The sequence below is a fragment of the Salvelinus namaycush genome, unplaced genomic scaffold (genome assembly GCF_016432855.1).
Source record: "Salvelinus namaycush isolate Seneca unplaced genomic scaffold, SaNama_1.0 Scaffold1702, whole genome shotgun sequence".
NCBI lineage: Eukaryota > Metazoa > Chordata > Actinopteri > Salmoniformes > Salmonidae > Salvelinus > Salvelinus namaycush.
In genome coordinates, this window is record NW_024058456.1 from 7,975 (window position 1) to 27,605 (window position 19,631).

General features: G+C 44.7%; 1 protein-coding gene across 1 annotated transcript in view; it reads right to left on the reverse strand.

Annotated features, from left to right (window-relative positions):
- Positions 1-2,397: 2,397 nt before the first annotated feature.
- Positions 2,398-19,631, reverse strand: part of LOC120037338 (inositol hexakisphosphate and diphosphoinositol-pentakisphosphate kinase 2-like) — a gene marked incomplete at its 3' end in the record, with an annotated part of 39,188 nt that continues 21,954 nt past the window's right edge. Inside the window, exons 8-15 of the mRNA XM_038983491.1 lie at positions 15,900-16,061; positions 15,484-15,605; positions 14,878-14,979; positions 14,412-14,498; positions 13,800-13,875; positions 11,220-11,329; positions 4,197-4,282; positions 2,398-2,523 (exon numbers count right to left, since the gene is read on the reverse strand). Coding sequence (XP_038839419.1) covers positions 2,398-2,523; positions 4,197-4,282; positions 11,220-11,329; positions 13,800-13,875; positions 14,412-14,498; positions 14,878-14,979; positions 15,484-15,605; positions 15,900-16,061 — 871 coding nt within the window. The remainder of the gene's footprint in view (positions 2,524-4,196; positions 4,283-11,219; positions 11,330-13,799; positions 13,876-14,411; positions 14,499-14,877; positions 14,980-15,483; positions 15,606-15,899; positions 16,062-19,631) is intronic.

Consider the following 19,631-nt stretch of genomic DNA (forward strand, 5'->3'; position numbering starts at 1 on the left):
TAAAAATTGAGTTAAACGCATGGATCTTACATTATGATTCACTAAAAACTGAGTTAAACGCATGGATCTTACATTATGATGATTCACTAAAAACTGAGTTAAACGCATGGATCTTACATTATGATTCACTAAAAACTGAGTTAAATGCATGGATCTTACATTATGATTCACTAAAAACTGAGTTAAACACATGGATCTTACATTATGATTTGGGCCAATACGTCCCAAGTTCTCGCTGACCATGTGACCTCATGAAGAGAAACCCAGGGCTCTAGAAAGGTGTTACTGTATGTGTGGACAGACAGAATATGAAGGGAAGTTTTCTTATCAAACACTTTACAGTGTTATCTACATGTAATTCAACTGACGTTTGGAGCATTAGTTCAACTGAATTCAATTGAGACCAGAGCTGAGTTTGATGTCAAATCATTTGGGTTTTACTAAATTGTGTAAAGGTGAGGTGAGGAGTGTAACCAGAGGTAGTATATAGTGTAGAGGTAGTATATAGTGTAGAGGTAGTATATAGTGTAGAGGTAGTATATAGTGTAGAGGTAGTATATCGTGTAGAGGTAGTATATCGTGTAGAGGTAGTATATCGTGTAGAGGTAGTATATCGTGTAGAGGTGAGGAGTGTAGAGGTAGTATATAGTGTAGAGGTAGTATATAGTGTAGAGGTAGTATATAGTGTAGAGGTAGTATATAGTGTAGAGGTAGTATATCGTGTAGAGGTAGTATATAGTGTAGAGGTGAGGAGTGTAGAGGTAGTATATAGTGTAGAGGTAGTATATAGTGTAGAGGTAGTATATAGTGTAGCGGTAGTATATCGTGTAGAGGTAGTATATAGTGTAGAGGTGAGGAGTGTAGAGGTAGTATATAGTGTAGAGGTAGTATATAGTGTAGAGGTAGTATATAGTGTAGAGGTGAGGAGTGTAGAGGTAGTATATAGTGTAGAGGTGAGGAGTGTAGAGGTAGTATATAGTGTAGAGGTAGTATATCGTGTAGAGGTAGTATATCGTGTAGAGGTAGTATATCGTGTAGAGGTGAGGAGTGTAGAGGTAGTATATAGTGTAGAGGTAGTATATAGTGTAGAGGTAGTATATAGTGTAGAGGTGAGGAGTGTAGAGGTAGTATATAGTGTAGAGGTAGTATATAGTGTAGAGGTGAGGAGTGTAGAGGTAGTATATAGTGTAGAGGTAGTATATAGTGTAGAGGTAGTATATAGTGTAGAGGTAGTATATAGTGTAGAGGTAGTATATCGTGTAGAGGTAGTATATCGTGTAGAGGTGAGGAGTGTAGAGGTAGTATATCGTGTAGAGGTGAGGAGTGTAGAGGTAGTATATAGTGTAGAGGTAGTATATAGTGTAGAGGTGAGGAGTGTAGAGGTAGTATATAGTGTAGAGGTGAGGAGTGTAGAGGTAGTATATAGTGTAGAGGTAGTATATCGTGTAGAGGTAGTATATCGTGTAGAGGTGAGGAGTGTAGAGGTAGTATATCGTGTAGAGGTAGTATATCGTGTAGAGGTGAGGAGTGTAGAGGTAGTATATCGTGTAGAGGTAGTATATCGTGTAGAGGTAGTATATCGTGTAGAGGTGAGGAGTGTAGAGGTAGTATATAGTGTAGAGGTAGTATATAGTGTAGAGGTGAGGAGTGTAGAGGTAGTATATAGTGTAGAGGTAGTATATAGTGTAGAGGTAGTATATAGTGTAGAGGTGAGGAGTGTAGAGGTAGTATATAGTGTAGAGGTAGTATATAGTGTAGAGGTGAGGAGTGTAGAGGTAGTATATAGTGTAGAGGTGAGGAGTGTAGAGGTAGTATATAGTGTAGAGGTAGTATATCGTGTAGAGGTAGTATATCATGTAGAGGTAGTATATCGTGTAGAGGTGAGGAGTGTAGAGGTAGTATATCGTGTAGAGGTGAGGAGTGTAGAGGTAGTATATAGTGTAGAGGTAGTATATCGTGTAGAGGTAGTATATCGTGTAGAGGTGAGGAGTGTAGAGGTAGTATATAGTGTAGAGGTAGTATATAGTGTAGAGGTAGTATATAGTGTAGAGGTAGTATATAGTGTAGAGGTGAGGAGTGTAGAGGTAGTATATAGTGTAGAGGTGAGGAGTGTAGAGGTAGTATATAGTGTAGAGGTAGTATATAGTGTAGAGGTGAGGAGTGTAGAGGTAGTATATAGTGTAGAGGTAGTATATAGTGTAGAGGTAGTATATCGTGTAGAGGTAGTATATCGTGTAGAGGTGAGGAGTGTAGAGGTATTATATAGTGTAGAGGTACTATATAGTGTAGAGGTAGTATATAGTGTAGAGGTAGTATATAGTGTAGAGGTAGTATATAGTGTAGAGGTGAGGAGTGTAACCAGAGGTAGTAGGAATATCCAGTAGTAGAGTACTGTACCTTGACCTCCAGGGTACATGCAGCGGAAGGCCCTGCCCAGCTCCTCAGCCTGTACCCTGCCTGCCGGGGTCAGCTCCCCTCCCCACTTCAACACCAGCAGCAGAGACGGACCCTCCTTTGGACCCTCTGAACACACACACACAAATGACTGCATTAGTTCCTGCAGGCCAAGAATGTGCATGTTAAAGGTACATTTGAAGTCAGAAGTTTACATACACTTAGGTTGGAGTCATTAAAACTCGTTTTTCAACCACTCCACAAATGTATTGTTAACAAACTATAGTTTTGTCAAGTCGGTTAGGACATCTACTTTGTGCATGACAAGTAATTTTTCCAACAATTGTTTACAGACAGATTAATTCACTGTATCACAATTCCAGTGGGTCAGAAGTTTACATACACGAAGTTGACTGTGCCTTTAAACAGCTTGAAATATTCCAGAAAATTATGTCATGGCTTTAGAAGATTCTGATAGGCTAATTGACATAATTTGAGTCAATTGGAGGTTTACCTGTGGATGTATTTCAAGGCCTACCTTCAAACTCAGTGCCTCTTTGCTTGACATCATGGGAAAATCAAAAGAAATCAGCCAAGACTTCAGAAAAAAATCTGTAGACCTCCACAAGTCTGGTTCATCCTTGGGAGCAATTTCCAAACGCCTGAAGGTACCACGTTCATCTGTACAAACAATAGTACGCAAGTATAAACACCATGGGACCACGCAGCCGTCATACCGCTCGGGAAAGAGACGTGTTCTGTCTATTAGAGATGAACGTACTTTGGTGCAAAAAGTGCAAATCAATCCCAGAACAACAGCAAAGGACCTTGTGAAGATGCTGGAGGAAACAGGTATAAAAACTATGTATATCCACAGTTAAACGAGTCCTATATCGACATAACCTGAAAGGCCGCTCAGCAAGGAAGAAGCCACTGCTCCAAAACAACCATAAAAAACCCAGAATACGGTTTACAACTGCACATGGGGATAAAGATCGTACTTTTTTGGAGAAATGTCCTCTGGTTTGATGAAAAAAAAATTGAATGTGAAGCACAGGGGTGGCAGCATCATGTTGCGGGGGTGCTTTGCTGCAGGAGGGACTGGTGCACTTCACAAAATAGATGGTATCATGAGGCAGGAAAATTATGTGGATATATTGAAGCAACATCTCAAGACATCAGTCAGGAAGTTCCATTCCAAGCTTTGTCTTCCAAATGGACAATGACCCCAAGCATACTTCCAAAGTTGTGGCAAAATGGCTTAAGGACAACAAAGTCAAGGTATTGGAGTGGCCATCACAAAGCCCTGATCTCAATCCCATAGAAAATTCGTGGGCAGAACTGAAAAAGCATGTGCGAACAAGGAGGCCTGCAAACCTGACTCAGTTACACCAGCTCTGTCAGGAGGAATGGGCCAAAATTCACCCAACTTATTGTGGGAAGCTTGTGGAAGGCTACCCGAAACGTTTGACCCAAGTTAAACAATTTAAAGCCAATGCTACCAAATATGAATTGAGTGTAAACTTCTGACCCACTGGGAATGTGATTAAAGAAATAAAAGCTGAAATAAATCATTCTCTCTACTATTATTCTGACATTTCACATTCTTAAAATAAAGTGGTGATCCTAACTGACCTAAGTCAGGGAATTTTTACTAGGATTAAATGTCAGAAATTGTGAAAAACTGAGTTTAAATGTATTTGGCTAAGGTGTATGTAAACTTCCGACTTCAACTGTATGTGTAAGAAGTTAATCATGAACATGAGCAGAGATGGTGAATGCCTGCGACTCCTCGTCCCTACCTTCTTCCTCACTGGAGGCTTTGGGCTGTCCATTGGGCAGGTAGGTGAGCTGCACCTTCCTGTTGATGCCTGAGAAATGGCCGTACCTGGAAGAGACATGCACACAGGAGGCAGGTATCCACCCTTAATGAAGCACCAGTCATCATTATACAGGAGGCAGGTATCCACCCTTAATGAAGCACCAGTCATCATTATACAGGGGCAGGTATCCACCCTTAATTTAATGAAGAACCAGTCATCATTATACAGGGGCAGGTATCTACCCTTAATGAAGCACCAGTCATCATTATACAGGGGCAGGTATCCACCCTTAATGAAGAACCAGTCATCATTATACAGGGACCGGTATCCACCCTTAATTTAATGAAGAACCAGTCATCATTATACAGGGACAGGTATCCACCCTTAATTTAATGAAGAACCAGTCATCATTATACAGGGGCAGGTATCCACCCTTAATGAAGAACCAGTCATCATTATACAGGGGCAGGTATCTACCCTTAATGAAGAACCAGTCATCATTATACAGGGGCAGGTATCTACCCTTAATGAAGAACCAGTCATCATTATACAGGGGCAGGTATCTACCCTTAATGAAGAACCAGTCATCATTATACAGGGGCAGGTATCTACCCTTAATGAAGAACCAGTCATCATTATACAGGGGCAGGTATCTACCCTTAATGAAGAACCAGTCATCATTATACAGGGGCAGGTATCTACCCTTAATGAAGAACCAGTCATCATTATACAGGGACAGGTATCTACCCTTAATGAAGAACCAGTCATCATTATACAGGGGCAGGTATCTACCCTTAATGAAGAACCAGTCATCATTATACAGGGGCAGGTATCTACCCTTAATGAAGAACCAGTCATCATTATACAGGGGCAGGTATCTACCCTTAATGAAGAACCAGTCATCATTATACAGGGGCAGGTATCTACCCTTAATGAAGAACCAGTCATCATTATACAGGGGCAGGTATCCACCCTTAATGAAGAACCAGTCATCATTATACAGGGGCAGGTATCTACCCTTAATGAAGAACCAGTCATCATTATACAGGGGCAGGTATCTACCCTTAATGAAGAACCAGTCATCATTATACAGGGGCAGGTATCTACCCTTAATGAAGAACCAGTCATCATTATACAGGGGCAGGTATCTACCCTTAATGAAGCACCAGTCAGCATTATACAGGGGCAGGTATCTACCCTTAATGAAGAACCAGTCATCATTATACAGGGGCAGGTATCCACCCTTAATGAAGAACCAGTCATCATTATACAGGGGCAGGTATCTACCCTTAATGAAGAACCAGTCATCATTATACAGGGGCAGGTATCTACCCTTAATGAAGCACCAGTCAGCATTATACAGGGGCAGGTATCTACCCTTAATGAAGCACCAGTCAGCATTATACAGGGGCAGGTATCTACCCTTAATGAAGCACCAGTCAGCATTATACAGGGGCAGGTATCTACCCTTAATGAAGAACCAGTCATCATTATACAGGGGCAGGTATCTACCCTTAATGAAGCACCAGTCAGCATTATACAGGGGCAGGTATCTACCCTTAATGAAGAACCAGTCATCATTATACAGGGGCAGGTATCCACCCTTAATGAAGAACCAGTCATCATTATACAGGGGCAGGTATCTACCCTTAATGAAGAACCAGTCATCATTATACAGGGGCAGGTATCTACCCTTAATGAAGAACCAGTCATCATTATACAGGGGCAGGTATCTACCCTTAATGAAGCACCAGTCAGCATTATACAGGGGCAGGTATCTACCCTTAATGAAGAACCAGTCATCATTATACAGGGGCAGGTATCCACCCTTAATGAAGAACCAGTCATCATTATACAGGGGCAGGTATCTACCCTTAATGAAGAACCAGTCATCATTATACAGGGGCAGGTATCTACCCTTAATGAAGCACCAGTCAGCATTATACAGGGGCAGGTATCTACCCTTAATGAAGCACCAGTCAGCATTATACAGGGGCAGGTATCTACCCTTAATGAAGCACCAGTCAGCATTATACAGGGGCAGGTATCTACCCTTAATGAAGAACCAGTCATCATTATACAGGGGCAGGTATCTACCCTTAATGAAGCACCAGTCAGCATTATACAGGGGCAGGTATCTACCCTTAATGAAGAACCAGTCATCATTATACAGGGGCAGGTATCCACCCTTAATGAAGAACCAGTCATCATTATACAGGGGCAGGTATCTACCCTTAATGAAGAACCAGTCATCATTATACAGGGGCAGGTATCTACCCTTAATGAAGCACCAGTCAGCATTATACAGGGGCAGGTATCTACCCTTAATGAAGCACCAGTCAGCATTATACAGGGACAGGTATCTACCCTTAATGAAGCACCAGTCAGCATTATACAGGGGCAGGTATCTACCCTTAATGAAGAACCAGTCATCATTATACAGGGGCAGGTATCCACCCTTAATGAAGAACCAGTCATCATTATACAGGGGCAGGTATCTACCCTTAATGAAGAACCAGTCATCATTATACAGGGGCAGGTATCCACCCTTAATGAAGAACCAGTCATCATTATACAGGGGCAGGTATCCACCCTTAATGAAGAACCAGTCATCATTATACAGGGGCAGGTATCTACCCTTAATGAAGAACCAGGCATCATTATACAGGGGCAGGTATCTACCCTTAATGAAGAACCAGTCATCATTATACAGGGACAGGTATCTACCCTTAATGAAGAACCAGTCATCATTATACAGGGGCAGGTATCTACCCTTAATGAAGCACCAGGCATCATTATACAGGGGCAGGTATCTACCCTTAATGAAGCACCAGGCAACATTATACAGGGGCAGTACACACTCCTTACAGACATGTGACATATGTCAAGAGCTCAGCGTTGAGCTCAACTCCATCCGAACTCTGTCAATTTAGGAAGTACATTTTAAATATCCTTTTTTTTAAATTAAAAAACTTTTCTTGGACTAAAATCAATTAATTACTGGATGGAATTGGCAATTTTTAAATGGAACTGACTCAGACCCTATCGGACACGACATTTCATTTCAGAACCATGGTTCAGAGGTCTTCAACCAGCTTCAAACGCTAGCTAGCAAGTGCTCAGTCAGTCAGGCTAGGCTAAACTAGCTGCCTGGTTTCTGGAAACATGTTTTGGGTTGTTGTGTATGACCCGTGGAAGCCTGTGGTCACTGTGTTACTGGTAATCCCTTATGTGCCATACCAGCGCTGTCCTTCAGGATGTGACAGGCTTTTGGTAAAAGTGCATAACACCCCACCCACCATCTCTACCTCCCCTGTGGTTTGCGATACATTGATGTGACAGTGATAGGCTACCTACTGCTGCTCAATGCTCCGGCAATTATAATCATTTAGCATATCCGTCACTAATGTAAAACATACCTTCCTCTAATAGAAAAGAGTCCTTGGGACAAGCATCTGGTTTGACACAACGTACAGACCAAGCACATGACAGCCCCGTGAAAATGGGTTTGATAGGCGATACAGTCTGTGTTTTACAACCGATCCTGGATTCCCCGTTCCCGCACCTTCTCAGATCAATAACCCACACAGATCAATAACCCTCACAGATCATGGACCTGTGTGTTTGATCCTTGGTTACTGTCAAAGAGGTGCCATTTGCATTGAATTGTGGTTAATATGCAATCCCATACCATTATCAACGAGTTTAACCAGGAAGATTACATACAGTACACAGAGAATGAGAAGAGTGAGAGGACGAAGGTGTAGTGAGATTAGAGGGCAACTTTCAGAACGACATGCATCACAGACAAACACAGCACTCGTTCAAAAACACACACACACATGGATGTGGCTAGCGGTCCCTGATTCTAATGGTCAGTATAAAATCCCTCGTTATGACTGGAAGTTAATGGCAGTGGTGGTTACAGAGCGAGGAGGACTGAACCGGGGGAGGGGGGGGTGTATACCGGGGAGAGGGGGGGGGGGGGGGGGGGGGGGGCTGGAGAGGGGGAGGAGTGAACCGGGGGAGGGGGAGGAGTGAACCAGGGGAGGGGGGGAGGAGTGAACCGGGGGAAGGGGGGGGGGTGTATACCGAGTGTCATTCAAGCTGGATTCCCTTTGGAAAGAGGAGGAGAGAGAGAGAAAGGAGCGAGGAAAAGAGAATTAGAGACACAAGGAGGATGGGGGTTGTCCACAAAGTGAAAGCTGCTAGGCTACGGTGTGTTTCAGGAATACAGGGACTAGGCTAATTCAATGTGTGGAGCAACGAACCGCCCTTGCTGTCTCTGCCTGGCCGGTTCCCCTCTCTCCACTGGGATTCTCTGCCTCTAACCCTATTACAGGGGCTGAGTCACTGGCTTACTGGTGCTCTTTCATGCCGTCCCTAGGTGGGGTGCGTCACTTGAGTGGGTTGAGTTACTGACGTGATCTTCCTGTCTGGGTTGGCGCCCCCCCCTTGGTTTGTGCTGTGGTGGAGATCTTTGTGGGCTATACTCGGCCTTGTCTCAGGATTGTAAGTTGGTGGTTGAAGATATCCCTCTAGTGGTGCGGGGGCTGTGCTTTGGCAAAGTGGGTGGGGTTATATCCTTCCTGTTTGGCCCTGTCCGGGGGTATCTTCGGATGGGGCCACAGTGTCTCCTGACCGCTCCTGTCTCAGCCTCCAGTATTTATGCTGCAGTAGTTTATGTGTCGGGGGGCTAGGGTCAGTTGGTTATACCTGGAGTACTTCTCCTGTCTTATCCAGTGTCCTGTGTGAATTTAAGTATGCTCTCTCTAATTCTCTCGTTCTCTCTTTCTTTCTCTCTCTCTGAGAACCTGAGCCCTAGGACCATACGTCAGGACTACCGGGCATGATGACTCCTTGCTGTCCCCAGTCCGCCTGGCCTTGCTGCTATTCCAGTTTCAACTGTTCTGCCTGCAGTTATGGAACCGCCACCTGTCCCAGACCTGTTGTTTTTCAACTCTTAATGATCGGCTATGAAAAGCCAACTGAAAATTATTCATGATTATTATTTGACCATGCTTGTCACTTATGAACATTTTTGAACATCTTGGCATAGTTCTGTTATAATCTCCACCCGGCACAGCCAGAAGAGGACTGGCCACCCCTCATAGCCTGGTTCCTCTCTAGGTTTCTTCCTAGGTTTTGGCCTTTCTAGGGAGTTTTTCCTAGCCACCGTGCTTCTACACCTGCATTGCTTGCTGTTTGGGGTTTTAGGCTGGGTTTCTGTACAGCACTTCGAGATATTAGCTGATGTACGAAGGGCTATATAAAATAAACTTGATTGATTGATTGACTGGACTACAGACACAGCAACACGGAGGAGGTTTCTACACTGGACTACAGACACAGCAACACGGAGGAGGTTTCTACACTGGACTACAGACACAGCAACACGGAGGAGGTTTCTACACTGGACTACAGACACAGCAACACGGAGGAGGTTTCTACACTGGACTACAGACACAGCAACACGGAGGAGGTTTCTACACTGGACTACAGACACAGCAACACGGAGGAGGTTTCTACACTGGACTACAGACACAGCAACACGGAGGAGGTTTCTACACTGGACTACAGACACAGCAACACGGAGGAGGTTTCTACACTGGACTACAGACACAGCAACACGGAGGAGGTTTCTACACTGGACTACAGACACAGCAACACGGAGGAGGTTTCTACACTGGACTACAGACACAGCAACACGGAGGAGGTTTCTACACTGGACTACAGACACAGCAACACGGAGGAGGTTTCTACACTGGACTACAGACACAGCAACACGGAGGAGGTTTCTACACTGGACTACAGACACAGCAACACGGAGGAGGTTTCTACACTGGACTACAGACACATCAACACGGAGGAGGTTTCTACACTGGACTACAGACACAGCAACACGGAGGAGGTTTCTACACTGGACTACAGACACATCAACACGGAGGAGGTTTCTACACTGGACTACAGACACAGCAACACGAAGGAGGTTTCTACACTGGACTACAGACACATCAACACGGAGGAGGTTTCTACACTGGACTACAGACACAGCAACACGGAGGAGGTTTCTACACTGGACTACAGACACAGCAACACGGAGGAGGTTTCTACACTGGACTACAGACACATCAACACGGAGGAGGTTTCTACACTGGACTACAGACACAGCAACACGGAGGAGGTTTCTACACTGGACTACAGACACAGCAACACGGAGGAGGTTTCTACACTGGACTACAGACACATCAACACGGAGGAGGTTTCTACACTGGACTACAGACACAGCAACACGGAGGAGGTTTCTACACTGGACTACAGACACAGCAACACGGAGGAGGTTTCTACACTGGACTACAGACACATCAACACGGAGGAGGTTTCTACACTGGACTACAGACACAGCAACACGGAGGAGGTTTCTACACTGGACTACAGACACATCAACACGGAGGAGGTTTCTACACTGGACTACAGACACAGCAACACGGAGGAGGTTTCTACACAGGACTACAGACACAGCAACACGGAGGAGGTTTCTACACTGGACTACAGACACAGCAACACGGAGGAGGTTTCTACACAGGACTACAGACACAGCAACACGGAGGAGGTTTCTACACTGGACTACAGACACATCAACACGGAGGAGGTTTCTACACTGGACTACAGACACAGCAACACAGAGGAGGTTTCTACACTGGACTACAGACACAGCAACACGGAGGAGGTTTCTACACTGGACTACAGACACAGCAACACGGAGGAGGAGCATGACGTGTGTGTGAGTGCGCAAGTGTATACTAGGATACCAGATTTTCCATGGCAAAAAAACAAAAACAAAACAAAGCAGACTTTGTTCCTCGTCAACATTAGGACTGTTTTCCATAAGAAATGAAGTCTACTTCATGTTTTGTTTCCTTGCCACGATACTTCTGAGTATCGCAATACTGGTCACCTGACAATCCTGGTGTGTGTGGTGTGCCCATAAGAGTCTCTCACATCTCTAGAACCGTCTTGAGCTGCTCCAGTTTACCCTTCTTCTCCTCGATCTCACAGTCTGTGTGCTGTCCCAACTCAGCCAGTAGGAGCCGGGCAATGTCCAGCACTTCCTACACAAAACACACACAACAGTCAAATTGAACTGACATTTGTCACAAAGTGCTTAACCGCTACGGGATCGGTGACCCCCACCCCCACGGGACGGTTGAGCTAACGTGCGCTAATGTGATTAGCATGAGGTTGTAAGTAACAAGAACATTTCCCAGGACATAGACATATCTGATACGGGCAGAAAGCTTAAATTCTTGCTAATCTAACTGCACTGTCCAATTTACTGTAGCTATTACAGTGAAATAATACCATGCTATTGTTTGAGGAAAGTGCACTGTTATGAACTTGAAAAATGTATTAATAAACCAATTAGGCACATTTTGGCAGACTTGATACAATATTTTGAACAGAAAAGCAATGGTTCATTGGATCAGTCTAAAACTTTGCGCACAAACAGCTGCCATCTAGTGGCCAAAATCTAAATTGCGCCTAAACTGGAATAATAAATTGTGGCCTTTCTCTTGCATTTCAAAGATGGAACATCTTTTACCAGATCTAATGTGTTATATTCTCCTACATTACAAAACTGAAAACCCCCTACAAAGAGGCGACAGTGGCAGGACATTTTCCAGGTGTTGGAAACCTTGAAAAGAACTGGATTAGAGGTAGCAACCATATACAGTATTATCTTATTGTCACAAATAGGCAGTGTTGGGGAGTAGTGTAGTACATGTAGTTCAACTAGTAAATGAATTACATTTTCCAGTAGCTTAGTGGTAGTTGAACTAAATTCAAATCTATATAGTGTTTTCAGTAGTTAATTACTTTTTTGCCATGAACCGGTGCAGCTAACTACTGGAACTACACAATATTGTTTTACCATGTAGTGGTGTAGCTAACTACTGGAACTACACACTACTGTTTTACCATGTAGGGGTGTAGCTAACTACTGGAACTACACACTACTGTTTTACCATGCCATCTGTAAATACGAATAAAATTGATAAATTACGAGCCTAGTTGGTTTAGCCACGGAAAAAGTCAGCAACCTTCCCGCTAGCCATGATTGGCTGAGATAATGAGTCGGCTGGACATGCCGAGAGATGAGTTTGGATTGGTCTGCCATATAGCATGCTTCTGTCTATAACATGAGCTGGTGTAGGTCATCCTTTCTAACGCAGCTTTTTTGAAAGATATCACGTAGTAGAACTGCATAAGTGTTGCTCTCCACTTTCTGGAGGACCGAGATTTGAAATCAGTAGAATTATAGTATGATAGCTAAGGAGATGGAGAACATTCTGGCCTTTGATTGCAAATATGCAGACGGAGTCGAAAAGAGAACGCAGAGGGCTGTTGTATAACCTGTCTCCGGATTACATCTTCAAACTAAATGGCAACCACGGCATCGGTGACAGAGCGGGAGAAGTGTCCATCCATGTATATGGGTAAGATAGTCTAGCTAGCTATATTTTCAGATATTACACATTTCTAATTTTGTCAAAGTATTTTTCATTTAAAGTTAAAGTGTACTGTTAGCTAGCTAGCTAACGTTAGCTGGCTGCCTCGCTAGGTAACGTTACGTGTATGATCTGTGTAGTAGTATTATTCGTATCTGAGCCATTTGCATTGCTAGTTATAGCCTAATGTAAGCTAGATAACATTGAACCTGGTTGGTTAGTTACCTGCAGATTAATGCAGGTTAGTACCGTTATGAGTTGGGATTATGGTTCATTGTTTAGCTAGCTAGCTACATGTCTAAACAAAAAGACTCCACTATGCAAGTAACCATTTCAATAGAAAGTTATGATGTCACTGCAACATTTGTCAATAGACGTAGCTGGTAAATTCGCTCTGGCTATCTACTCTGATTTCAGAGCCCTCTCGTCTGAGTGTGCCAAAGCGCAGAATAACTGACGAATTTATGAACGCTCAACACCCGTTGATGGCCGGTGTCAGTAAACATTGGCAAAAACAAAGCTTAATTAAAATTGTTGCCAGCAGCACAGGTGCAGTCATCAACGCAGTCATCAAAACTTGCACACTGGAGGTTACAAGTTTATCAACTTTCAAAGCAGAATTACTTTCCTATTGTTCCTCAACTCTAGTGTGTGATATACCATTTTATAGCACTGTGTCTCTACTTTTATCCAATGTAAAAAACACAATTAAAAATTTTGCTACATAAGATTGAATCAAGCCGGTCGGTCACATATGGGCAATAATTAACTATATTTTTCGACATTAGACTTGCCTAATTCACACCATTTCAGATTTCCATATGATCATTTTTCATAATAATCACAAAGTACTGTAGTTTAAATGTAGTGAACTACTTTTTCAAAATAACTTAAGTAAACAAACTATATTTTTCTTAAGTCTAGCTTTAATGTAGCTTAACTTCTTCCAGTGTAAAGTCATTGGTAGCTTGGTAAACTATATTTTCAGAATAGCTTCCCCAACACCACAAATAGGCTTCCGCTCAACAGAGGGTTTCTGTGTTATGGGAAAAGAAGATATACTTGGACTGACCTGTAGCTGTTTGGGCTTCTTCAACTTCAGTTTCCCTGACTTGTAGCCTCCATACTTTTCAAACAGCGCAAAGAATCTAAAAACAACAGATTCAAACATGGAATCTAAACAACAGATTCAACACTGAAATGCAACAAGACTGGGGAAGGTGAATTACAAGTTGTATTTGTTATATGGACGAACAGAAAATGAAGTCATTCATTTTGTCAGCGGGGTAAAATGTTGCCCACTGTGAATGGGGAGAGGGGGTATTTGAGGTATATAGACTCACAGAGGGGGTATTTGAGGTATATAGACTCACAGAGGGGGTATTTGAGATATCTAGACTCAAAAAGGGGTATTTGCGGTATATAGATATATAGACTCACAGAGGGGGTATTTGAGGTATATAGACTCAGAGGGGGTATTTGAGGTATATAAATATATAGACTCAGATGGGGTATTTGAGGTATATAGAGGGTATTTGCGGTATATAGACTCACAGAGGGGGTATTTGCGGTATATAGACTCACCGAGGGGGTATTTGAGGTATATAGATATATAGACTCACAGAGGGTATTTGCGGTATATAGATATATAGACAAATGGGGTATTTGAGGTATATAGACTCACAGAGGGTGTCGGACTTCCATCTTCATCTTCTGTTTGGGGGTGCGGTCTCCGTGGCGGATGATGGCGATGACACAGCGCAGCTCCATCCTGTGGGACAGGTGACATTATAGAGTTGTTTACTGTACTCATCCTTAATTATTGAGAATCTCAATAGGCTGAGGGCTGAAAAACCAATAGGCTAATGGACATGGAAATCAGTTATATACACCGGGTTTCAAACTAGGTCATTTATGTGACTCAGGACTGTGTTTAGCCCAATGAGATGAAGCCTAGGAGTTAGCTGTGGGAGCTAACAAGTCTTCAAGTCTCAAGAGAGGTTAATCACCACGTGAGTATAGTTCACTAAACCACCTCAGAATACCTCTAGAAGAGATGAGCAAGGAAGAGGGGGGACAGGAAGAAGAGGAGAAAGAAGCAGGAGGATGAGAGGAGAAATGAAAAAAAGGAAGCGGAGAGGAGTACTCACATGGTTCCCGAGGTGGTGGGGACTATGGGTATGTCCTCAGCCTCCAGGGGGATGGACCAGGGGATGTGGAACTGAGGGGCCAGCTCTCGCATCACTATGTTCCTGTGTGGGGTGGGGGGGAAACAACTAATAGTGTGAGCTATAGCAGAGTTTGGATTCTAGCTAGTTCAAGGAATGAGTTGTGGCTAAAAGACACTTTTACTTTGTCAACATACAGTATGGCTCTAGTTACCCAGCTGACCCCTGGGTGTCAACGTACAGTATGACTAGTTACCCAGCTGTCCCCTGGGTAGCAACGTACAGTATGGCTCTAGTTACCCAGCTGTCCCCTGGGTGTCAACGTACAGTATGACTAGTTACCCAGCTGTCCCCTGGATGTCAATGTACAGTATGACTAGTTACCCAGCTGTCCCCTGGGTAGCAATGTGGAAATCAGGGGGCTAAATCAGGGACTGCAGTTGGAAATTAGGCGGCTGGCTAAAACTGGCACTTTCATAGTAATGTTGATTCAAGTGCGCACGGTCCCTGTAAAACTAAAACGTACTAAATGAACGGAGATGGATGAGCGCTAGTTGAACCTTCAGCATGACAGCCTGCCTCACCTACCCCAAGACTTTGGCACAGTCGTCATAGTACTTCATGGAGTTCTTCACAAAGCTGAAGCCGTTGACGTCACAGACGAAGGAGTGGCCGTTTGCTCTCAAGAGGTCGAAGCCACACACAGTTTGCTGGGATAGAAAGAGAGTGTCACTGTCAGACATTGAAACTGAATGTAGACAATCAAGTGGAGTGCATCCTAGTAGTCTAAAGAGGGTTCCTCCCTTCATCTGCACTTACCTGAGAAAACACGACAGATGCTTTTACCGACGCAGCTCTTGCAGATAAAGGAGATAAGACGAGGTTGAGGAGAGGAAGCCTCTTCAGACTATTGAGATGCACCGCGAGTTTAAGATGGCTTCAGGTTGAGTGGGTGAGATGACACACACACACAGCGAGTGGTCTGATTGGTTGAAAAGACTCACCTTGAAGGCCAGGCAGACCTTGCGGGCCACCAGTTTCTCCATGGCGGAGAGCATGACAGGGTAGCGGATCTCCTTCCCCTCGCTGTCCCTCTCCACCTTACCGTCCAGGGCGGGGGACTTCCTTGCCTCAGCATGGGCATAGTCAGGGCCCACTGTGTACACCTGACATCATATCATAGTCAGGGCCCACTGTGTTCACCAGACATCATAGTCAGGGCCCACTGTGTTCACCTGACATCATATCATAGACAGGGCCCACTGTGTTCACCAGACATCATAGACACATAGTCAGGGCCCACTGTGTACACCAGACATCATATCAGTCAGGGCCCACTGTGTTCACCAGACTTCATATCATAGTCAGGGCCCACTGTGTTCACCTGACATCATATCATAGACACGTAGTCAGGGCCCACTGTGTTCACCAGACATCATATCATAGACACATAGTCAGGGCCCACTGTGTTCACCTGACATCATATCATAGTCAGGGCCCACTGTGTTCACCCGACATCATATCATAGTCAGGGCCCACTGTGTTCACCAGACATCATAGTCAGGGCCCACTGTGTTCACCTGACATCATATCATAGACAGGGCCCACTGTGTTCACCAGACATCATAGACACATAGTCAGGGCCCACTGTGTACACCAGACATCATATCAGTCAGGGCCCACTGTGTTCACCTGACATCATATCATAGTCAGGGCCCACTGTGTTCACCTGACATCATATCATAGTCAGGGCCCACTGTGTTCACCAGACATCATATCATAGACACATAGTCAGGGCCCACTGTGTTCACCAGACATCATATCATAGTCAGGGCCCACTGTGTTCACCAGACATCATATCATAGACACATAGTCAGGGCCCACTGTGTTCACCAGACATCATATCATAGACACATAGTCAGGGCCCACTGTGTTCACCAGACATCATATCATAGTCAGGGCCCACTGTGTTCACCAGACATCATATCATAGACACATAGTCAGGGCCCACTGTGTTCACCAGACATCATATCATAGTCAGGGCCCACTGTGTTCACCAGACATCATATCATAGACACATAGTCAGGGCCCACTGTGTTCACCAGACATCATATCATAGTCAGGGCCCACTGTGTTCACCAGACATCATATCATAGTCAGGGCCCACTGTGTTCACCTGACATCATATCATAGTCAGGGCCCACTGTGTTCACCTGACATCATATCATAGTCAGGGCCCACTGTGTTCACCTGACATCATATCATAGTCAGGGCCCACTGTGTTCACCAGACATCATATCATAGTCAGGGCCCACTGTGTTCACCTGACATCATATCATAGTCAGGGCCCACTGTGTTCACCAGACATCATATCATAGTCAGGGCCCACTGTGTTCACCAGACATCATATCATAGTCAGGGCCCACTGTGTACACCAGACATCATATCAGTCAGGGCCCACTGTGTTCACCAGACATCATATCATAGTCAGGGCCCACTGTGTTCACCAGACATCATATCATAGTCAGGGCCCACTGTGTTCACCCGACATCATATCATAGTCAGGGCCCACTGTGTTCACCTGACATCATATCATAGTCAGGGCCCACTGTGTTCACCAGACATCATATCATAGTCAGGGCCCACTGTGTTCACCAGACATCATATCATAGTCAGGGCCCACTGTGTTCACCCGACATCATATCATAGTCAGGGCCCACTGTGTTCACCTGACATCATATCATAGTCAGGGCCCACTGTGTTCACCAGACATCATATCATAGACATATAGTCAGGGCTCACTGTGTTCACCTGACATCATATCATAGTCAGGGCCCACTGTGTTCACCTGACATCATATCATAGTCAGGGCCCACTGTGTTCACCAGACATCATATCATAGACACATAGTCAGGGCCTACTGTGTTCACCAGACATCATATCATAGTCAGGGCCCACTGTGTTCACCAGACATCATATCATAGACACATAGTCAGGGCCCACTGTGTTCACCAGACATCATATCATAGACACATAGTCAGGGCCCACTGTGTTCACCAGACATCATATCATAGTCAGGGCCCACTGTGTTCACCAGACATCATATCATAGACACATAGTCAGGGCCCACTGTGTTCACCAGACATCATATCATAGTCAGGGCCCACTGTGTTCACCAGACATCATATCATAGACACATAGTCAGGGCCCACTGTGTTCACCAGACATCATATCATAGTCAGGGCCCACTGTGTTCAGCAGACATCATATCATAGTCAGGGCCCACTGTGTTCACCTGACATCATATCAGTCAGGGCCCACTGTGTTCACCAGACTTCATATCATAGTCAGGGCCCACTGTGTTCACCTGACATCATATCATAGACACGTAGTCAGGGCCCACTGTGTTCACCAGACATCATATCATAGACACATAGTCAGGGCCCACTGTGTTCACCTGACATCATATCATAGTCAGGGCCCACTGTGTTCACCCGACATCATATCATAGTCAGGGCCCACTGTGTTCACCAGACATCATAGTCAGGGCCCACTGTGTTCACCTGACATCATATCATAGACAGGGCCCACTGTGTTCACCAGACATCATAGACACATAGTCAGGGCCCACTGTGTACACCAGACATCATATCAGTCAGGGCCCACTGTGTTCACCTGACATCATATCATAGTCAGGGCCCACTGTGTTCACCTGACATCATATCATAGTCAGGGCCCACTGTGTTCACCAGACATCATATCATAGACACATAATCAGGGCCCACTGTGTTCACCAGACATCATATCATAGTCAGGGCCCACTGTGTTCACCAGACATCATATCATAGACACATAGTCAGGGCCCACTGTGTTCACCAGACATCATATCATAGTCAGGGCCCACTGTGTTCACCAGACATCATATCATAGACACATAGTCAGGGCCCACTGTGTTCACCAGACATCATATCATAGTCAGGGCCCACTGTGTTCACCAGACATCATATCATAGTCAGGGCCCACTGTGTTCACCTGACATCATATCATAGTCAGGGCCCACTGTGTTCACCTGACATCATATCATAGTCAGGGCCCACTGTGTTCACCTGACATCATATCATAGTCAGGGCCCACTGTGTTCACCAGACATCATATCATAGTCAGGGCCCACTGTGTTCACCTGACATCATATCATAGTCAGGGCCCACTGTGTTCACCAGACATCATATCATAGTCAGGGCCCACTGTGTTCACCAGACATCATATCATAGTCAGGGCCCACTGTGTACACCAGACATCATATCAGTCAGGGCCCACTGTGTTCACCAGACATCATATCATAGTCAGGGCCCACTGTGTTCACCAGACATCATATCATAGTCAGGGCCCACTGTGTTCACCCGACATCATATCATAGTCAGGGCCCACTGTGTTCACCTGACATCATATCATAGTCAGGGCCCACTGTGTTCACCAGACATCATATCATAGTCAGGGCCCACTGTGTTCACCAGACATCATATCATAGTCAGGGCCCACTGTGTTCACCCGACATCATATCATAGTCAGGGCCCACTGTGTTCACCTGACATCATATCATAGTCAGGGCCCACTGTGTTCACCAGACATCATATCATAGACATATAGTCAGGGCTCACTGTGTTCACCTGACATCATATCATAGTCAGGGCCCACTGTGTTCACCTGACATCATATCATAGTCAGGGCCCACTGTG